Source organism: Bombyx mori, chromosome 1 (genome assembly GCF_030269925.1).
Source record: "Bombyx mori chromosome 1, ASM3026992v2".
NCBI lineage: Eukaryota > Metazoa > Arthropoda > Insecta > Lepidoptera > Bombycidae > Bombyx > Bombyx mori.
In genome coordinates, this window is record NC_085107.1 from 8,723,914 (window position 1) to 8,744,343 (window position 20,430).

At 36.0% G+C, this 20,430-nt stretch overlaps 2 protein-coding genes across 3 annotated transcripts; one reads left to right on the top strand and one right to left on the bottom strand.

Annotated features, from left to right (window-relative positions):
- Positions 1 to 10,490: 10,490 nt before the first annotated feature.
- BmILP (insulin-like peptide) lies at positions 10,491 to 14,885 on the top strand. Of its 2 annotated transcripts, XM_012693434.4 has the most exons (4): positions 10,491 to 10,873; positions 11,028 to 11,133; positions 11,460 to 11,628; positions 14,534 to 14,885. In XM_012693434.4, the coding sequence occupies exons 2-4, from the start codon at positions 11,092 to 11,094 to the stop codon at positions 14,701 to 14,703; spliced, it is 381 nt and encodes a 126-aa protein (XP_012548888.1). In that variant the 5' UTR covers positions 10,491 to 10,873; positions 11,028 to 11,091; the 3' UTR covers positions 14,704 to 14,885. The 2 variants fall into 2 exon arrangements, with proteins under 2 accessions (XP_012548888.1, NP_001233285.1); NM_001246356.1 differs by lacking the exon at positions 11,028 to 11,133 and having other exon boundaries at positions 10,813 to 10,873.
- On the bottom strand, positions 14,875 to 19,129 carry LOC101736626 (uncharacterized). The gene is made up of 2 exons (XM_004929787.5): positions 19,048 to 19,129; positions 14,875 to 16,621 (listed from the first exon to the last, which is right to left on the bottom strand). The coding sequence occupies exons 1-2, from the start codon at positions 19,069 to 19,071 to the stop codon at positions 15,383 to 15,385; spliced, it is 1,263 nt and encodes a 420-aa protein (XP_004929844.1). The 5' UTR covers positions 19,072 to 19,129; the 3' UTR covers positions 14,875 to 15,382.
- Between the last annotated feature and the right edge of the window lie 1,301 nt (positions 19,130 to 20,430).

Here is a 20,430-nt window from a genome sequence, read left to right on the forward strand (position 1 = left end):
TACTAGGAAGTAAAAGTCTATTGATATAATACATATCAAAAGACTAACATCAAATTTGATGTCTATTGATATTAAACCTTATCATAGACAGACATGACATCAAATTTGAAACTTTATTCACAAGTAATACTCAAGTACCTACTTGAGACAGAGAACGTAGTGCAAACGTATAAAGTTTAAAGCTATGCAAACTTTCAATTCAAGGACGTAGTAAAAACGGTTTATGGTCAATTTATTCAAAATTTCAATGTTTTAAATTAATTAGTCGATGCCTTATTGTTATGATATTGGTTTAGTTTTTTTTCTTATTCTATTCCAGAATAACTTTATCTTACATGTCTTTTCATAAATAGCTTGTTTATAGTGTTCAGTTAGAATAAAATAATTAATCACTACATAATTTCAAAAATAACGAATATATTTATGTAACAGCTCTATTGTTATAATGTGCAACAAAGAATATAGAGCCCAACAGTCTTTTTCTCCCTACCTATGCAGATAATCTGCTTTGAAAGGCTGTTTCAGCTTCTCCTTGACTAGTAGATGAGCTCACGGGGCTCAAACCCGAGTTCTGCTAGCACTGGCGCTAGCAAGAGCAGTGCTTCGCAGAATCTACCACCGGATCGGAAATGCGACCCACTGAGAAGATCCGGCGAGAAACTCAGTGGGCTGTGTCTATGGGTTGATTTACTCGTCGAGCGAGCGGCTGGTTCGGCAAGGACAGTGGCTGGTGCTTGAGGTACCTAAAAGCACCGTTAATGGATTGAGAGGATCCGTAATGACGTGTTCAGGGCGACGTCGACTGTTTACCATTCGGTCCACAGGATCGGGTATGTAATTACCGGCGGCGGCCATGACAAGAAGGTTTCCATGTCGTGCCGCCTTCTCAAAGTGTAGCCAGTCTTTTGTCTGGGTGTTATCACCCTGCGAGTCGTTACTTTAATTATAAACGTTTTTATTCTTCAATCTATTAATTAAATTGCCTTGAAAATGTTAGCGAAACATCAAGGGTAGTTATATACACTTTATATTAATTTAATTGATTTACTATATATTAATTTAGTAAAATTACTCAAGAAAACTATGTAAAATTACATAAAATTTCGTTTGGACAGTTTTTTATAACAGCGGCTTACATTACTGAATTCATTGAACCATAGTACATTACTGCCACAGTTGCGCCTCCTGAAAATTTTGTTTCTTATAGGCATATTTCTATTGATGCGCCTTAAGCACTAGTGAGCCGGGTCCGATGACTCGATTAAAAGTACGTTTTATCAAGTTCGTTGCCATACCTATCTTTGTAATGATTTTCTTGGAAACAGTTAAAATAAAAAATAACAATTAAAAAACATCAACAAGGAGCGAAAACCTTTAACTTTGATAAATGCTCAGTTATTTTCAAAATTGGAAGTCAATCGAAATTGATTGCTTAACTCTATTTCAAAGTAATTCGGTCACAATCAGTTCCATACCGTAGGATATTTCATCAATAAATTATTTGTTGTAATTTCAGTTAGTGTACCAATAATTTGAGATAGGAATTTCGAGCTAGACATCGAACAACTTCGCCCTCTAGGTGTAACTACCAACAGTTTCCCGCATTGTTACATGCATAGAGTTAGTATGTAGGTACTTATTAACTCCATGGTTGCATGAAACATTGTTTGCCAACCTAACTAGCAACTTGTAGTTGCTTGTACACACAACGTGACTACATACTGTAATACAACTATTACAAAATTAACACAAGCTTAAACTATAAACTATTTAATTTATAGGTATCATACTTTGTTTATTCATTTATAACTTTATATACTAGACAGTATAAAGGCGGACTTAATGCCATAAGCATTGTTTGTTGATTGTTATATTATATGACTTTTACACTCGACAGGGTTCAATAGTTAGCAAAGCCGAAGTCCAAGCTGAGCCTTCGATTTCTTTCACGTTCTAGTTAAGCAAGGACCCTAGGCTTCCGAGAGGAACGCAGTCTTTTCCCAAAATAAAAATAATCTCACCCGTCAAACTTAAAAAAACACTTATGATAAACTCATAAATTAAAGTTCGAGGCAGAAGTAGGCAGGACATATTGTTGCTAACGAATACACTGTTCTACTGTATTATTTTAATGAAATCCTCTATGCCTATTGTATTTAATGAAACAACTGGACAATCTTCTCGCGTGGTACTGTGTTCCTATTACTTTTCAAACAGTTGCTAGGTAATAGTAGATAAGTGGAATAGTTCGTCGAATACTTATGCAGGGTACGTACAAATTTCCGATAATGCACTGACAACAAGCTTATCTGAAGAGAAGTTCAATAGGTTAACAGACAGGAATAAATAATGTTTAAAGATATCTCGTTCCTAGCGTTAACAGATTTGTATTGTAAATATGTTAGAAATGGCTTTGAATTATCCTATTTTGTATTAATTTAATAACTAAGCTGTGACAATTAGATGTATATTAGTGGTTACCATTTTTGAAAGTAATTAGAGTTCTTTTAATGTGTTTAAGGTCTGCTAACTTCTCTCCTCGATGTTTCCTGAGCCCTATGACACGTTTTTTTCCAAACTAGGTTTGCGGGTAGCGGTAGGCAGCGAATTGGCTATTCCCTTGGTGTTTCTGACATCCATTAGCGACGGTATCTCTTCACCATCAGGAGGGGTATGATCGTCTGCATACAAGACCAATAAAAAAGTTGCAGTTGCACACAGCTGCTTAGTTTAAAATTTCAGATTACCAATTATGTTATAGGCCACTGTATTACCTACGTTTTTTTCATCCAATGAACTTGTATATATTCTATATCTATCAATTTCTATACCTAATTTAATGATTTCATTCAATTTCTATATCTATATCTATATTCTATATCTATCAATTTCTATACCTAATTTAATGATTTCGATATAGAATATAGATATAGATATAGAAATTGGAATACTAATTCGTACAACTACTACAAAGGATTAATTCATAAGTTATGTAGTGATGTTCGTAATATGTAAAATCGATATTGTTATAAATAATACAAGTTTTAAGCGACTGTACAATTATAAAAACATGCAGGAATCACTCGACCAAACTGTATGTACATATCAGTGTTTTAAATCCACTCCCCGTGAAAAAACAATCAGTTTGTTGAAGGCTCGTGAAAGATTTTAATGAATAAAACATTTTGCCCAAATGTAAACGGTTGAACGAAAGCGCATGGCCATATGTGAAACTTTAAATTGCGTATAATACTTTCGATTTTATTTCGTGTTGTATAAATAAAATCTAAATGTAATTTCTACGTCAAGTACCATTTATCTATCTTAAATTTTATTAAAAAAGTCATTTTACTTTAGCATTATGTGCTAGAAGCCGCTTGAGAGGCCCTGGCATTGCTGACACTCATGAACTACGGGCTACCACATAAGCTAACACATACATTCACATGAGTCGTGCGCTGGTTCGCAAATAAAATTATAATAATGGAAAAAATTAAACTTTTAGAAATTACTGGTGGTAGGACGTCGTGTGAGTCCGCACATGTAGGTACCACCACCCTGAGACTATTTCTGCTGTGAAGCAGTGATGCGTTTCGGTTTGAAGGGTGGGGCAGACGTTATACTGTTAAAACTGAGACCTTAGAACTCTTGTCTTGAGGTGGCTGGCGGCATTTACGTTGTAGATGTCTATGGGCTCCCGTAACCACTTAACACCAGTAGGCCGTGAGCTCGTCCACCCATCTAACCAAAAAGAAAAAAAAATGCTTTGCTACTAACAGTTTACGTTTAAAACATTAGATAAAATCATCATTGAACTAACGTTAAGTGATTACATTCGTTACGTTATTTTACGTGTCCACTTTCTTTCTTATAAATAAGTAGCGATGTGTTCTCCTTATCCAAAGTACGTATGGTATATGTAGTTCGTGCTTCTAATGAAATTATTGATGTGTAATACATTTTTTTTTTTTGTTATTGCTTACATGGGTGGACGAGCTCACAGCCCACCTGATGTTAAGTGGTTACTGGAGCCCATAGACATCCACAACGTAAATGCGCCACCCACCTTGAGATATAAGTTCTAAGGTCTCAAGTTTAGTTACAACGGCTGCCCCACCCTTCAAACCGAAACGCATTACTGCTTCACGGCAGAAATAGGTAGGGTGGTGGTACCCACCCGCGCGGACTCACAAGAGGTCCTACCACCAGTAATTACGCAAATTATAATTTTGCGGGTTTTCATTTTTATAACACGATGTTATTCCTTCACCGTGGAAGTCAATCGTGAACATTTGTTTAGTACATATTTCATTAGAAAAATTGGTACCAGCCTGAGATTCGAACACCGGTGCATCGCGCTCAACACGAATGCACCGGACGTCTTATCCGTTAGGCCACGACGACTTCAGAATAAGACATAAGCAGTCTCAGGTGTATCGTGACAATGCGCAGCCGCATTGTGACTTTATTCCTTCATTTAGCGGATTAATCATATAGCTATTTATGTTTCTTCATGAAGCCATCTTCAAATGAGATGTCCGTATGTAGGTAAAGACCAGCTTTAGTACATTTTTTGGGGAAAATAAGAGATAAGATAGTAAGCGTGTTTACTGTTTACATGATGAAAACAAATTAAAATATTAATGAGTATAATTTTACATACATTAATATTATCTTATATAATTAGTCATTTGTCGTAAAGTATTAACAAACGGCAAATAATTTAAAACCAATTATGAATTAGCTAATGTAGAACATAAGGTATGTTACCATAACAGACTTAAGTCTGTTCATCTTCATGAATATCTTCAAGTTAAATGAATAATGTGCTTACCACGGAGCCGAAACGTGGACACTGACTGTGCGACTAGTCCACCAACTAAAAGTTACTCAGCGAGCTATGGAGCGAGCTATGCTTGGTGTGTCATTGCGAGACCGAATACGCAATGAGGTCATTCGAGCAAAAATCAAAGTGATCGATATAGCTCGCAGAGCTAGTAAGCTGAAGTGGCAGTGAGCTGGTCACATATGTCGCAGAACGGATAACCGTTGGGGTAGACGTGTTCTGGACTGGAGACCGCGAACCGGCAAACGTAGTGTAGGACGCCCTCCTGCTAGATGGAGCGACGATCTCCGCAAGGCAGCCGGCAGTAACTGGATGCGTAGAACCGAAGATCGGGTTCAGTGGCGAGCTTTGGGGGAGGCCTATGTCCAGCAGTGGACTGCCGCAGGCTGATGATGATGATGATAATGAAATGAATAATATCGTTTAATAAAATCAATACCCGCTGAAAGTTTTAATATTTACACATCTTTTTATTTCCGCAACGAGGATTGAGACTACGCATTTGATAGTAAGCGGTCACTGGTATGTTGGACATGAGTCAGCCAATATACGAACTTCCACTAAGAACCCTCCAAAATATGACCTAAGCGCTTAGAAAACATCGTGGAGACAATAGTCCCACAAAAAAAACTTAATCTGAAGATATATTTTTGAAACGCAGTTTAGATTGAATATTGAACGTTGAATGTTGAACCATGCTGTCGTCGCGGGTGGTGTGTTTGAAAAGGGATGATTAATTCATCACAAATTTCTTGTATTCTATTTTATACTATTATGATAGAAGGCTCCTAAGCCTATTCATTGAACAAAAAGAATCATCGAGTACTGTTATTTCTATATACTCCGAATATAACAAGGACTGTATTCCTTTAACATTATTATGATCATCTTCTTCTTGTCCGTATTACAGTGGACGTACTAATAGTTGTTGTGTTTGTTATTGTCAGGAGAAGGTTCTTGTTAAAGAAAAATATAAGAAAAATGCGCGCAAAATTAGAAAATTTAAGAATAAATAATCATCATATTAAATTTTCTTATGATTTTCTAATGTAACCTTATGGCGTGTGACATAACATTGACAGAATGCGTGCTGCAAATATCGTAAAAGAGGATGTAAAAAAAGAATATTGTTTAAAACAAATACTTCCGTCGGATTTTTATTGATAAAATACGTAAGAGGATGTAAAAAACTGAATTTTACAGCTTACAGAAAATCGTTGTTAGGCAGGCAAATTAACGTTGTGTGCCAATATTGCAAGGCATTTAAGTTTAAAAATGAAGCTTCTGGATTGTGTTGTGCGAGCACTCAAGTCAGATTGACGCCATTGGTACAGCCACCAGAGTCATTACATTCATTAGGCCAGATTCTAAACATTTTTGACTCATATCCAGCAATAGAATAAATGCTTTCAAATGACGTTATTTGGAGCAACAAAAGCTATTCAAGAAAAAATTATGCCAACTTTCAAGGTAAGTATATTGAAAAACAATGGACCTCAACACGTGCAATGCAAAAATACGTTTGTAGGTTTCAATCGAAATGTTGTATCAATTGAAAGGGTGTAAAGTTTGTAGCTCTATCAAATTGCCAGAGGCAGCCAGAGGTGGGTGTGTTTAAAAAAGTTGATAGGGGAATGGCCGATCCTTCTGCTGGTCATAGGACCGTCGAGGCGATTCGCCCGGTCCTTGTGGATTGGGTTAATCGTGACAGAGGATGCCTCACTCTCCGGCTCACGCAGGTGCTCACAGTGCATGGTTGCTTCGGTGAGTTCCCGCACCGGATCGGAGCCGAGCCGACGGCAGAGTGCCACCATTGTGGTTGCGACTTGGACACGGCGGAGCACACGCTCGTTGCCTGCCCCGCATGGGAGGGATGGCGCCGTGTCCTCCGAGGACCGCCGGTCCGGCGTCCCGAGGGGGAAGGTGATGGGAGAGATGTGCTCCGCACTAAACGCTTCACTCTCCCCCCTTTGCCTTTTCATAAGTTTTGTCTCATGAGAGGCTCGGACGTAGGTTGTTGCGACAGGAGGTTTTAGTCGGTTCGACTCCGACATACCCCGCCTGCCATCCCCAGTGGAAAAAAAAAATAGGGGATGGCAGTGCTCACATGGAGGCTATGATGTAGGCTCCTGAGGAGGTACTACAAACAATTTGCTGTACAATATCCTATTATATATTATACATGACATATTATATATTATGTATAAAAGAAAATTCAATAAAGTCAAACATTATAGTCCCCGAAGCGAAATGTGGGCGGGTCGCTGGTTTAGCTTATTATATATTACAATCGGCTTATTAAAATCAATCCTCGTCAAAAGAAAAAGTTTTCAATGTCTTGGTATGTATAAATCACCGAGGAAGGATGCTGTAGTAATAGGTTGGCTCAAAGAAGTAAATTGTGTTGCCAATTTAGTCTGATTCTGTTTAATAAATCTCTACCGTACTACACGTTTTATTAGATTAAGTCTCATCTCAATAAAATTAACATTTAAATATTTTATTCAGTTTAACTAACTGTGTTATTATGAAAGCTAACAAGAGGAGAAGCAAGCAAAGTGTTTGCACATATTGGATCTACTGAAGCGTGGACTAAAAAGAGCAATGGCGCGACTAGCCATCCTGGATAGCACTTTGAAAGAGAATTTATATATTTTTTTGAATAATGATAATAAAAAATAAACGTCGAAAAAGAATAAAATGAAGCCACCCATAACACAAGGGCTGCACCGCAACTATCGATTTGTAACTTTATAAAAGCATGCACTTATAGAGCTGACATTCAATTATCTCTGGGACAACCTAGGGCTGTCAACATATATTTTTCATTATTTATTAATCTCTTAGCTGTCTTGAATAAATACATAAAATATCACATAAAACCATCTAGACGGTCTGACTGCAAATCATTGAATCTCTTTAAATAATTAACAATAATTTGCCTACCGACACTGTGATATATTAAAAACTAGCATTATATGTACATTGTAATATTTTTTTTATTGCTTAGATATGTGGACGAGCTCACAGCCCACCTGGTGTTAAGTGGTTACTGGAGCCCATAGACATCTATCTACAACGTAAATGCGCCACACACCTTGAGATATAGTTCTAAGGTCTCAGTATAGTCACAACGGCTGCCCCACCATTCAAACCGAAACGCATTACTGCTTCACGGCAGAAATAGGCGGGGCGGTGGTACCTACCCGTGCGGACTCACAAGAGGTCCTACCACCAGTAAAAACGTCAGCGGAAAATCTTTTAATATTTTTTTTTACTTTTTTTTCATTATACTTCATAGAAAATCAAATATTGGTGCCGCACGGTTAAGTACTACCACCCAGCCTATTTGTGCTACAGTAATGCGTTTGGGCTCGAATGGCGGAAGTAGCCGATGTACTGTAAAAACTGTGGCCTAGAACTCCTATCTCAAGTTGGGCGGCGGCATTAACGTGATTAATGTCTATTAACTGCGGTCAAAACTTAACACCAGATAATTTCTGTGGACTTTTTGAAAGGGTCTCGAATTCAGCGTCCAGCGACCATTCTCGATTTCTTATCGCTTGTGCACTTTTTTTTTATTGTTTAAATGGGTGAACGAGCTCATAACCCACCTGGTGTTAAGTTGTTACTGGAGCCCATAGACATCTACAACGTAAATGCGCCACGCACCTTGAAATATAAGTTCTAAGATCTCAGTATAGTTATTTCATGTCTAGCGGTTAGTAAGCCACTGTAATTACACGTTTACACCAGAACAAGCACTAGATCACAAAATAAAGTAATTCACATAGCTTTTCTATTCTCGTTTCCGTCAAAAAATCATAAACAATGAAGCTCTGAAGGATTGCGGCCGAAACCCTATGGTGAGTTTTATTCGTACTTATCTACTTTTTTCTTGATATTAAACAGATCCTTTTGTATTTGAGAATGAGTGACATTAGTAAGTAATAGTTCACGAAAAACAAACAATATTCTCGCTCAGTTCTATAAAAGTAAGTAACGCACGTGGTAAGGATAAATCTCTGAATGATGAATGTTTTCTTATTAATTCATTGCACAACTTAAAATATTGTAGACATTACATTTACTAATCACATTTTTTTACGGATTTCTCTATTCTTTTACAACCCTATTTCTGACGAGAAGTATTCTCGCGAAAAGTCGTATCGAATTTCCGCTTTCCAATAACGTCAGTAAAAGCTTGTATTTATATTTTCATTGTGTTCAAAACTACGTCAATTGCTTTATAAATTATTCAACATTTTTATTTCGCTGGATTCGTACCACCACACCCACAACCCACACTGAGATGAAGCCGATATTCTCCTCTTCTCCTTTTCAAAACGGAACACATGATTACTTCGCGACATAAATTAGTGGCACACTCCTATGGGTTAGCAGTAGGTACGTCCGAATCCTGTCCATTCACACTCCTTTAGAGGCCTTTTATGTCAGCCACGATAAGAGATGGGGTGGTACTGTTCTAGACCAACATAACACACGCAAAATTTGGTGACTTATTGCTTATAATAAATAATATTTTGTTTTATTTGAAAACTATTTTAATATTGAATTTAAAAAAAATCGTTTATAAATTTACTCAAAGCACTTGCATAGTTCGTGGCTAGCACGTATGTTCGTTTATGTGAAGACTATTCCTTTGTTTTCATAAATTGCAATTCGGACGGCTTTAATATCAGACGTTTTTGTTAGCTGTCGCTTTAATAGTGTCTGTTTTGCATGCACTCACCCTTGTAGAGCCAGTAAAAATAAAACATCTACAACAAGGATATTGAATCTGAAGGTTTCCGCCGCCTCTGTGCACCGGCAAGCTACTTTTTTATTTTTCGTTGCTGTAGTTTCCTGTTTTCTTTTTTATTGTTAGAGATGCAAAAATGCCACCCCGAGACACTAACTTGCAGTAATAACACAAGAAAAAATCTTAAATTTCTAATGGTTTGATTTTTATAACGCAATATTGGATTAAATATTGTCACATGATTCAGTGCCCTCGTGGATGTCCTTTAGTTATATATTCATACATGCCCGTTGGTGCTGATAGTTATTAATTACTGTAGCGTTCGCATTAGAGTGGAGAATAGAGGATCATCCTCCTGTATAGTGTGAACAACAATTATTGTTCAACGAACCTTCCACTTCTCGCACAGGAACACATCACACCTTTATATCGGGCGCAAATCTAATGTAAAACCAGATGGACCGTGAGTGCCTATCCGCCTACAACATTAAAAGTGGGTTAATACTTCCACATGAATCTTCCGATTGATCATTATGTTCATACTGCCATATGATCCGCGCAAAGCCACTAGGCGTTCCGGATTGTACTGTATAAGTATAGACGTTATTCTAAATTATTGTAATGCAATTGAGACGAGGGGTATCTCTTAAAGCCAGGTGCTCTGTGAGGCCACTTACACGTGTATGTCATAATGAAAAGTTTGACTGATGTTTACGAAATAAAAAAAACTGTCTTTAGACTGATTTAATTAAATAATCTCTAAATCTGTTCCATACTGAATCCGAGAGGCGTAAATTTTGTTCTTATCTCTTTGCACAAAAATATACCATGCGTGACCTATAACTTCATTATTTTTATTGAGCACAATAATATATGTATAAAAATAAATTTACTGACGATACCTAGTTAAAGCTTATTTACACGTACACGCTTTATTTCTTTTCTTTGTTAATCGAGGTTAGGTTTCACTCCTGTTTTGGTTATGAATTACTCAGAATCGTGACTTGGCAACAATTAACCACAAAGCTTCGCAAAATATAACATCTGAAACAAGAACTTCATTTGAACAGTGTATGTTATGACTGTATTGTTATGTACCGACAGCGTTAAATAGTTATTATTCCCGTCTAAAAATAGCTGTAGATTACAACAATGTAAACCAAATGCAAATCGATGTATAGACCAACCTAGGGCCAATTCTTCCAGTACTCTTCGAATACGAACGCGAGCTGTCGTCTTCATCCCGACGTATTGAAATTTTAAAGGTATTTAAATATTGAATTTAAATTAATGCGTTTACAATGTTCTGAAGCTTTGTGTAATATCAAAAATAAATAATACTTAATAATGATATAAATTAATAATTGTACACAAAGACAGAACCGCGAGCTGCTATAACGGTGTTGGTTATAATTCTAGGTTTCTAGGTGACGTCAAAGCAACCCTACATCGAGGGTATAAAAGCTTGCTTAGTTCGATTTGAATGCACTTTGTCGCGTCTAGCAGCCTAAGCACGAATACCACGGTACGGCATGCTCAATTTTTATAACATTGCGTTTTCTGCAATTGACCCATTTCAATACATTGTTTCATTTTTAATTATTTTATTTATTTAAATTATACTGCTTTACAATATTGCGTTTTCGATAAGCCGGGTTAACAGTTGATCTTTGAAAACTGCTTCGCTGCCATGTTTGATTATTAGTTTAAAATTATTTATTTTTTCTTTTTTGGTCACCGGATGTTTTTCGGTGTCTTATTTTACTTAAGAGCATTTCTTTGTATTTGTTTTAAAATTTTCATTCCTATTAGGTATAAATGTTAAAACTAAACAATTTATTTTATTTGCAGATGTTTCTGCTGTATTTCCTGATCGTTGTGGCGCTGGTGAGTGCTGACGTCCACGACAAAGAGTTGAAAATTGAGGAAAATCCTCGGGTCTATTGCGGACGTCATTTGGCCAACGCACGCATGGTACTCTGCTATGACACTGTCGAGAAGAGAGCCCAATCTTATCTCGGTGAGTTTAAAAAAACTATAAACCCTACAATTTAGAACTTTGTGCCTAATTATATTCCATCCAGCCATAATTAATTTATTTTGTTAAAATGCATTTTCTTTCTATTGTTTTTTTTTTTAAATTTAAATCTAAAAATTAACGTCTGAGAAATAAGTACTTACATGCCTATGTTTATGTGCCTACGCTTTTCTTTGTAAGAAAAATATCATAAAAGCTACGCTCGACAGCCTAACAATCTACTTTTATTGCATTTTATTAGTCTACAATGTTATGAAAAATGGAATTCTATGTTTAACTTAAATCGGTGCCCATATCAGCTACATGTATCGGCTTAAAATAGTATTACCCCGTGCACAACCCCCCATCTCTTTTATGTGTCTCTTGTTGGTATTCCATAATGCGGCTTGGCGATTCATCGGTAAATAAGCAGCAACGTTCTTTGACTATAATATCAGAGCACTGCGATTGCTAACTATCATTTACTGCTAGTTGGACGTATTTAAGCCCATAAATTCCACATGGGTTCCTCTCTGAAGGGTGGCACGTCTGCTATACAATTGAAAACGGGTGCCAGCATTCACTAATTTGTTTTAAACTAGTCTATGGATACACGCTTAAAAGTAAATTAATGTAATCACAATCCATCAAGTACAGTCGCACACAATTCTTCTCAGTTTTCAATTTGTTGTTTGAAATTTATCGAATGTAGTTATATAATTCCCTTTGCCAAAAAAATATTAATTTTAATTGAATTATATCGAACGATAATATCATTAAAACTCATGTATTCTAAACGACAAATTAAACAAATTCCTTTCTTATGACTTCGGACCACAGAGGTTACTTTTATAAATACAGCGCTACCTAATAGATTAGGTAATCTTTTGATGTGTTTAATGTGGGTAAAGTTTTAGGCAGGTATCTACTTGTTTACTGTATCTTACAATAAGCGATAGCACCGTGAACTCTTTAGGTCATTATATATTATTATCTATGTGATTAAACCAAATCCGCAAAATTATAATTTGGGTAATTACTGGTGGTAGGACCTCTTGTGAGTCCGCACGGGTAGGTATCACCACCCTGCTTGCCGTGAAGCAGTAATGCGTTTCGGTTTGAAGGGCGGGGCAGCCGTTGTAACTATACTGAGACCTTAGAACTCTTATCTCAAGGTGGGCGGCGCATTTACGTTGTAGATGTCTATGAGCTCCGGTAACCACTTAACATCCGGTGGGCTATGAGCTCCTCCACCCATCTAAGCAATAAATAAAAAAAAAAGTAATAAAGTGTAGTGACTTGGTGATTGGCGCATGTTTGAACGTTTGAACGGTATTGTTTTTAACTGCTAAAGACTAGCTTGCGGCTTACTTCCTCAGATCAATCTACCTATTCTTAAGACTAGGACCTTCTTAAGAAAGGATCTCGAATGAGAATGCGTTTTTTTTTTATTGCTTAGATGTGTGGACGAGCTCACAGCCCACCTGGTGTTAAGTGGTTACTGGAGCCCATAGACATCTACAACGTAAAATGCGACACACACCTTGAGATATAGTTCTAAAGTCTCAGTATAGTCACAACGGCTGCCCCACCCTTCAAACCGAAACGCATAGCTGCTTCACGGCAGAAATAGGCGGGGCGGTGGTACCTACCCGTGCGAACTCACAAGAGGTCCTACCACCAGTATGAAGGCAGCAGTCTGGTCTGGCGGCGACGGTGTGACGGTAAAAAGTTGTAATGGGATTTGAGTCGTGAAGACATTAAGAATAAGTTCTCAATGAAATCAATTTTTACTAAAAATTAATGGATGTCTTTTTTGAATACTGATGCAGGAATTCGATTTCTGCCATTGATAAAATAACCCTGAACATTTTCGATTTCCGCGCTTCACTTCAAACCATACCTGAATTACGTCAGTTTTCCAAGCAGACGTCAGAACCATGCCTATGATACGAATATATATTGAAAAACATTTCGATTTTTAAATCTAATTTTAACGTTAAATGTATTCTTTAATTTCCTAACAACAAAATTTATTTTTCGTTATTTTGAATTAATGTTTTTCTTTATATCGAACCCAAAGAATGTTATCTACTGGACGGACAAGTTTACCTTACGAATATTCTCATTAATAAAAAAGGCAAACCAATTTAGTATCTTCTACATTAATTTTAAAATACTTCTTATTTATTCGTTTTAATGAGTAGACGTGCTATCAACCCTTTTGGTGTCAAGTTTTTACTGAAACTCATAGACACCATAGCGCGATTGCCAGGAAATTGAGAAAATTACTCAGGGGTTACTCGACGAGCTCACAACAAGCCTTATTTTCAGTATTTAAAATAACAAATACAGTAACTATAGAAAGTAAGGCAGTTAGAATATAGTTATAGTTAGAATATCTGCTATCAATAGGATTATTAGGAAGAACGGTAACGAAGTCGCGCTAAGAGCTTGCATAAATAACCTGGGATTCGCACACCCATCTTCTGAATAAAGACTGATTAGACGAGGATAGGATCATTATCATCATAGTCGGTAGCTCTTGCCAGAACAGTCGTGGTCATGTGGAATTCTTGTTTATTAAGGCCTTGACAGATGTTTTCCATAGTCTACGAACTGAGGCTTGGCGCACGCACTCGTTAACGAGGATAGGATAGATGATGTGAATTTCTTATTTAGATTTACTAAATTGTACATCCAAGTGTTAATCCAGGGCTGTCATATCTGCATAGTTCAGTATTGTTATATAATTTAAATTTTATGAAATTCTAAACTATGTAGTTCGATTTACATCACTTCAACGCATAAAAATTTGTAACGTGCTGACTAATTGGCCACATTGTGTATATTATGTACACGAGCACACAAAAATTTTGATAATTGATTTACTGTTTATTTATTTCAGACGCAAACATTATTTCGGCGGGAGATTTGAGCTCCTGGCCTGGCCTGTCTTCCCAGTACGCCAAGACTCGCGCTTTTGCTCTCGCCGAGAAATCTAAACGCGGCCCTGGCTTAGTCGACGAATGTTGCCTTAAGCCCTGTTACACCTATGATCTACTTAATTACTGCTGAACAATTCAGTTTGCTTAACAGTAACCTACTACTGGTTAATATTTATTCAAACCAGTAGTGATTGATCTTTTGTAGTGTTTGCATGTGTAATGTTTAATTTTCATTTAAAATTGTATCAACAAATAAAACTTTGAATTGCTTTTCTTCATTTGATCTTAAATAATAAATTCCTTTAAATAAAACATTACTCTTTTATTTCATTGGTTTCGCTTCTACACCTAGTTGCTTAACAAAACAAAACACTTACCTAAATAAAACAACAAAACATAAAGCATCAGTGGGGTACAGAACGCATATTCCGTTTTTTTCCTACACAACTTAATATTCAATTTAAAATAAACATAATAAGTCAGCCTCAAATACGGTAACTAAATCAAAAATACTACATCTTGATAAATCTAAACATAATATCATTAACTGACGAACAAACAGTAAAGAATGCTTTTGCACAAAAAAAGTGAAAGAATCAATCGCATAGCTATTCAAAAATGTTCGCGTGGCACATCTATTAAAGGAAACGAATATTACCTAAAAGTTTGCACTACTACAATCGTTCCTTTTCTTTTACTGATACACTGTAAATGAATTCAAGCATTCTTGCACTGCTATTGCGGAAGCACTTTCTATAAAAAAAATTTGAACTTTAATTGATACATCCAACATCTCGACAGTTCATAGTTTATTTTGGAAATTGCCAGGTAGACTTTTCTGGCGCTTTCGGTGCTACATGTTTGGGTGCCTCTTTAATCGTTTCGACTTTTTTGCTTGAAGCTTCGTTGTTATCACTTCTATCCCAACCATGAGATTCGTGCACGTGTTCGTGATGATTCGGTGAAGGGAACCACTCGGAAATCCATACAGGTCTCCAAATTTTCTTTACTCCCGGTACCCAAATATCTTTCCAGTCAGGAACCCAAATTTGTTTCCAAGCCTCTTTCCATTGTAATTTTTTATCTGGAACCCAGATCAATTTCTTTGATGGTTTCCATATTTGTTGCCAAGCTTCCTTCCATACTAATTTCTTGTCATCGATCCATATCTGTTTCTTTTCTGTCTTCCATATTTGCTTCCATTCATCTTTCCAAACAAGTTTCTTGTCAGGGATCCATATTTGTTTCTTGGCTGGTTTCCAATACTTTTTCCAAACGGGTTTCCAGACTAGTTTCTTTTTCCACAAATCGTGAGAAGTATATTCCCAACCATCATGATCCTTACCTAAGTACTTTTCACCCGGAATGCCTAATTTCACCCACTCGGGTACCCAAATTTTCTTCCAAGCTGGTACTTGAATTTCTTTCCAACCTGGTACTACAATGTCCTTGTATACAGGCACAGTAATTTTCTTCCAATCTGGTACTTTTACATCTTTCCATCCTGGTACCTTTATTGGCTTCCATTCAGGTTTGTAAATTTTCTTCCAGTCTGGTACTTTAATTTCCTTCCAAACTGGTATTTTTGTAGGTACCCAAATTGGTTTCCAAATTTTTTTCCATGAAGGCTTCCATATTTGTTTTTTTGCTGGCTTCCAAATTTTTTTCCATCCCGGTTTCCAGATAAGCTTTTTTTTCCAGTAGCCTGGATCGTGGTGATCATGGTGGTCGTGATGGTCGTGGTGATCATGATGTTCGTCGACGTGATGATCATGGTGTTCGTCGACATGATGCTCTTCGTAATGATCGTGAGGATCGTCGTGATGCTCGATCACTTCGTGATGATCCCCGTGCGTGTGGAGGTCGTCATTATCTTGAAACGGATTGAACTGATCGCTTGGAGGGGCGGAATAGTCATAGCCGACCCGCTTTTCGGCTAGTTGATTGGACTGATCGTGCTTCTCCGACTGTTGCTCTATTTGTTGATTTTTCCCAGGTAATGCTTTTCCCGAAACTAGAGCGATTCCCAAAATTACCGCTAGGGTAACCTGAAAAAAAGGAAAATAGAAGATTAAAAAATTTTTTTTATAAGCGACTAGCTGACCCGGCAGCTTCGTAGTGCCTCAATCGATAAATTAAAGACCTAAACTTTTATATAAAATAAACTTAAAACAAAAAAAACGAATCCGTCCGACGGGAGGGACATCAAAGGAAAAACAAAATTTGTTATTTTTATTTAATTCCGAGCATTTTCATATTTATCTACCTTTTAAACCTTCTCTGGACTTCCACAAGTAATTCAAGACCAAAGTTAGCCAAATCGGTCCAGCCGTTCTCGAGTTTTATCAAGACTAACGAACAGCAATTCATTTCTATGTATATAGAATAAAGTGTTACAATTGTACCACGACACTCATATACGAATACGAGTACATATATGCGAACTCTCTCATGTCTTGTTGTTAAAAAAAACCTTGACTAAAAAAAACCAATGCGGACAAAAAAAAAAAAACTCGAATCCTTATTAATGCAGATTACGTAAACGTAAATCTAGTCATTGACACAGTTTTATTACATAATTCCGGTTTTAGTGATACGGATCACAAAAGAAAGTGAGTTGAACATGCTCTGTTGTAGTGGGGTCGACCTGAGGCAGGCGCCGGCTGTTTGCTTAGATGACCGGTACTTCTTTGATACATTTTAGGGCACATAACTATTTTTGTAGGGAATTCGAAGTTCATAAATAAATCTACACTTTTTACATAATCATCTAAACGTACATTAATTACAGCCACTTGTGTCTATTAAGCAATTTTCGGCGTGTGTTGATAGAAAAAAAAATACGACCAACAGTGAAAAAAAAAAAAAAATAGACGGGCTGCAGTAAGTACTTAAGACTGTGAGAGCTCACTGTTGATCGATTGAAACAAAAAAAATTGTTCAGAAGTGAAAATATTTTTGTGAAAGTTTACATTTAGCACATTAGCTTAGTTTACACATGGGACTAACAATACAGCACAATATTATGTAACGGTTATACAAGCGATCGGTACCATATGTGTTCGAGGGACAATACGGATCGACAAGTATGGAGGTAATAAATGACCACTCCATATGTACACTTACCCCAAATATGTACAAGAGTCAATTAGGTTCTTGTATACAAAATCACCTTCATTTATACGTACGTTCTTATATAACAATGCTCATAATATTGTTAAGTAAATTAATATACAATATGGAGGGAAATAATTAAAACATCTTAATGCATCAAACGTATGTTAACACGAAAGCAGTTTTGGGATGTTAATTTTAAAGAGAACGCACGTTAATAAACCCACTTTTTTAAGAGAGAAATAATTACGCATTCAACATTCACTTTATGTAACACGTCTTTGGTGATTACTTATGTTGAATCGGATAAGCAGAGAACGGAACGCCGGATATAAATTGGAACATCAACAATACGATAAACAAACATTGTGATTCTAGAAGATTCTAGAAGATTCTAGAAACCTATTATAAATTATAAAATACAGGAAACTCGCGCAATGTAGGTATTTTATGTTAAATGTATAACTTTATAATGCTCATTTTCATGTCAAGCAGAATTAAAAAAAGAAAAATAACACTGAGTATAAGCGTCATACTATATGAACATAAATTTATGCTTTCATTAAACTCAACTAACAGTACCTATTTGCTCTTAAATAGAGTTAATTTTGAGACTCACTTAGTTTGTACGGTTGTATGAATAATAAGTATTTAGCTAAGAATAAATATTTGTTAATAAATCACTGTACTGTGTACTCGTTTAATAAGGTGTGAAAGCGGAAAGGTAAACTAGTCTCAGCACAAGTCAATATTTGATTTCGCTACCAGTAAGAACGCCAACAAATAAAACAGATAAATATTCTAGTAATCTCCTGTTTTTATTTTTTATATATTTTTATTGCCTTTTTTTATTGCCTAGGCAGACGAGCATACGGCCAACCTGATGATGAGTGGTTACCGTCGCCCATGGACTTCAGCAATGCCAGGGGCAGAGCCAAGCCGCTGCCTACATTGAATAGAATTGCTTCATTGAATAGAACTAATTTCGAGAGTAAGAATGGCGAATATTTTAAACTTTATAAATAATAAATGCGTTGCCTATAATCTACATTATTGTTAACCACAAAATAAATTTAATTGTTACACTTATTACAACGTGATTTAAAGTAATTAAGGAAATTAATATAAAGTAAACAACAATTACTTAATAAGAAATATTCAAAACACTAATCACTTGTGTTCACGTCCCTTTTTGCAAATTAGTAATTTGAAATAATTAGAAAAAAGTTGCTAAAAGAAGAGAAAAGAAAAGAAAATACACTTTCCAACATTTAAGTAAATTTTTAACCTTAGCGATGAAACTACATATTTTTAAGTAAATAATTTGATATAGCAAACAAAAACAAATGACAGCACTAACCACTTGGCTCCAGATCCCTCTCATGATGGGGCGGGGAACGACGTTCCACTAGCTGAGACGGAACTGTTTTTACACTATCAGCTTACCTTGGTATGATTTTATATATGAGCAGGCCCACCCCATAGCGACGATCGGTGGGGCGCGACAAGGCGCTTACTTTCGCCAAACACCCCGCCTATGACACCGGCCAGCCTATGACATTGGCCTTAAGGATGCGTGGCCTCTTCATAGCTTCTTCAAAAACATTATCGCTAAAGTTAAATTTAAACAGAATCTTATCATAATTAAATCAGGTAATTAATACGAGTTGTATATGAACGTTTACGAGCCGTTTTCTTTTTGTATAATATTTTGTATGTAGTGTAAAGGTGAAATGAAAATGAAAATCATGTGTACTTTGGAACGTCCAAATTATATTTTGTATTTAATACAGTTTCCATATTTTTTACATTTATATATCAGAAAGTAAATTATATTCAGAGCACTATCAAGTATAAAAATATGTATTATATACTATATCTTGACATTGGAAATATAGGTAGGATGTATTCATAATTCACTGTTCAAAGCAAATATTTCAAAATGCAATTGGTTCTGATGTATTAATACGGTTTCCGAACATATTTAGGCAAAAAAAATCATAAAAATTTTAAATATTAAAGTCGACTCCATAAGAAAAGGACATTTAATGATATATTTTTTAAAGAACGTACGATCTAGCATAATTGTTCTGATGTCGAGATAAATAACACAAATTAATCAAGTTTTATGTATACAATAATATTATTATTATAAAACTACTAAACCTGCAGATTCAGTATGATCAACAAAAGCTCTTTGTTTCGCTAGAATTTCAATTAAATGCGATTCCTCTCGCGTTTAAATGAAGTTTGTGCATCGGCGGACTGCTCTGGCATCCTCCCGTAGTACAGGTATTATGAAGTTTATCAAAGTTCGAGGTAAATACGTACAGACGCGCTGTGTTCGGATTTTCACGGCTCAACTCACCAGTTTATTTAATGAAGCCTGTAAAACCTTTATGAAATTGGCATGCACTTAATTGTATTTTGAAGTAATGATTGTAAACGGATTCTTAGTCAAGCTATTACAGATAGCTTAGCGTAAACATTATAAGCATTATATAATAGCTATGTGATTAATATAGACATAATAGACAGTGAAGTGAACTTCTGTAGTTGTTTTAAACTCCAAAAGGTGAAAGGCTTTTAAAATGTAATCGACAAGGTACTTTCTCTGCAATCGAACGAAGAATATTATCGAAATAATAAACGAATCAAACTGCACATCAACACAGTATTAATTATACGAAATATTTTAGGTATTTCGTTAGCATTATATTTATTATCCAGTTCTCATATCCTT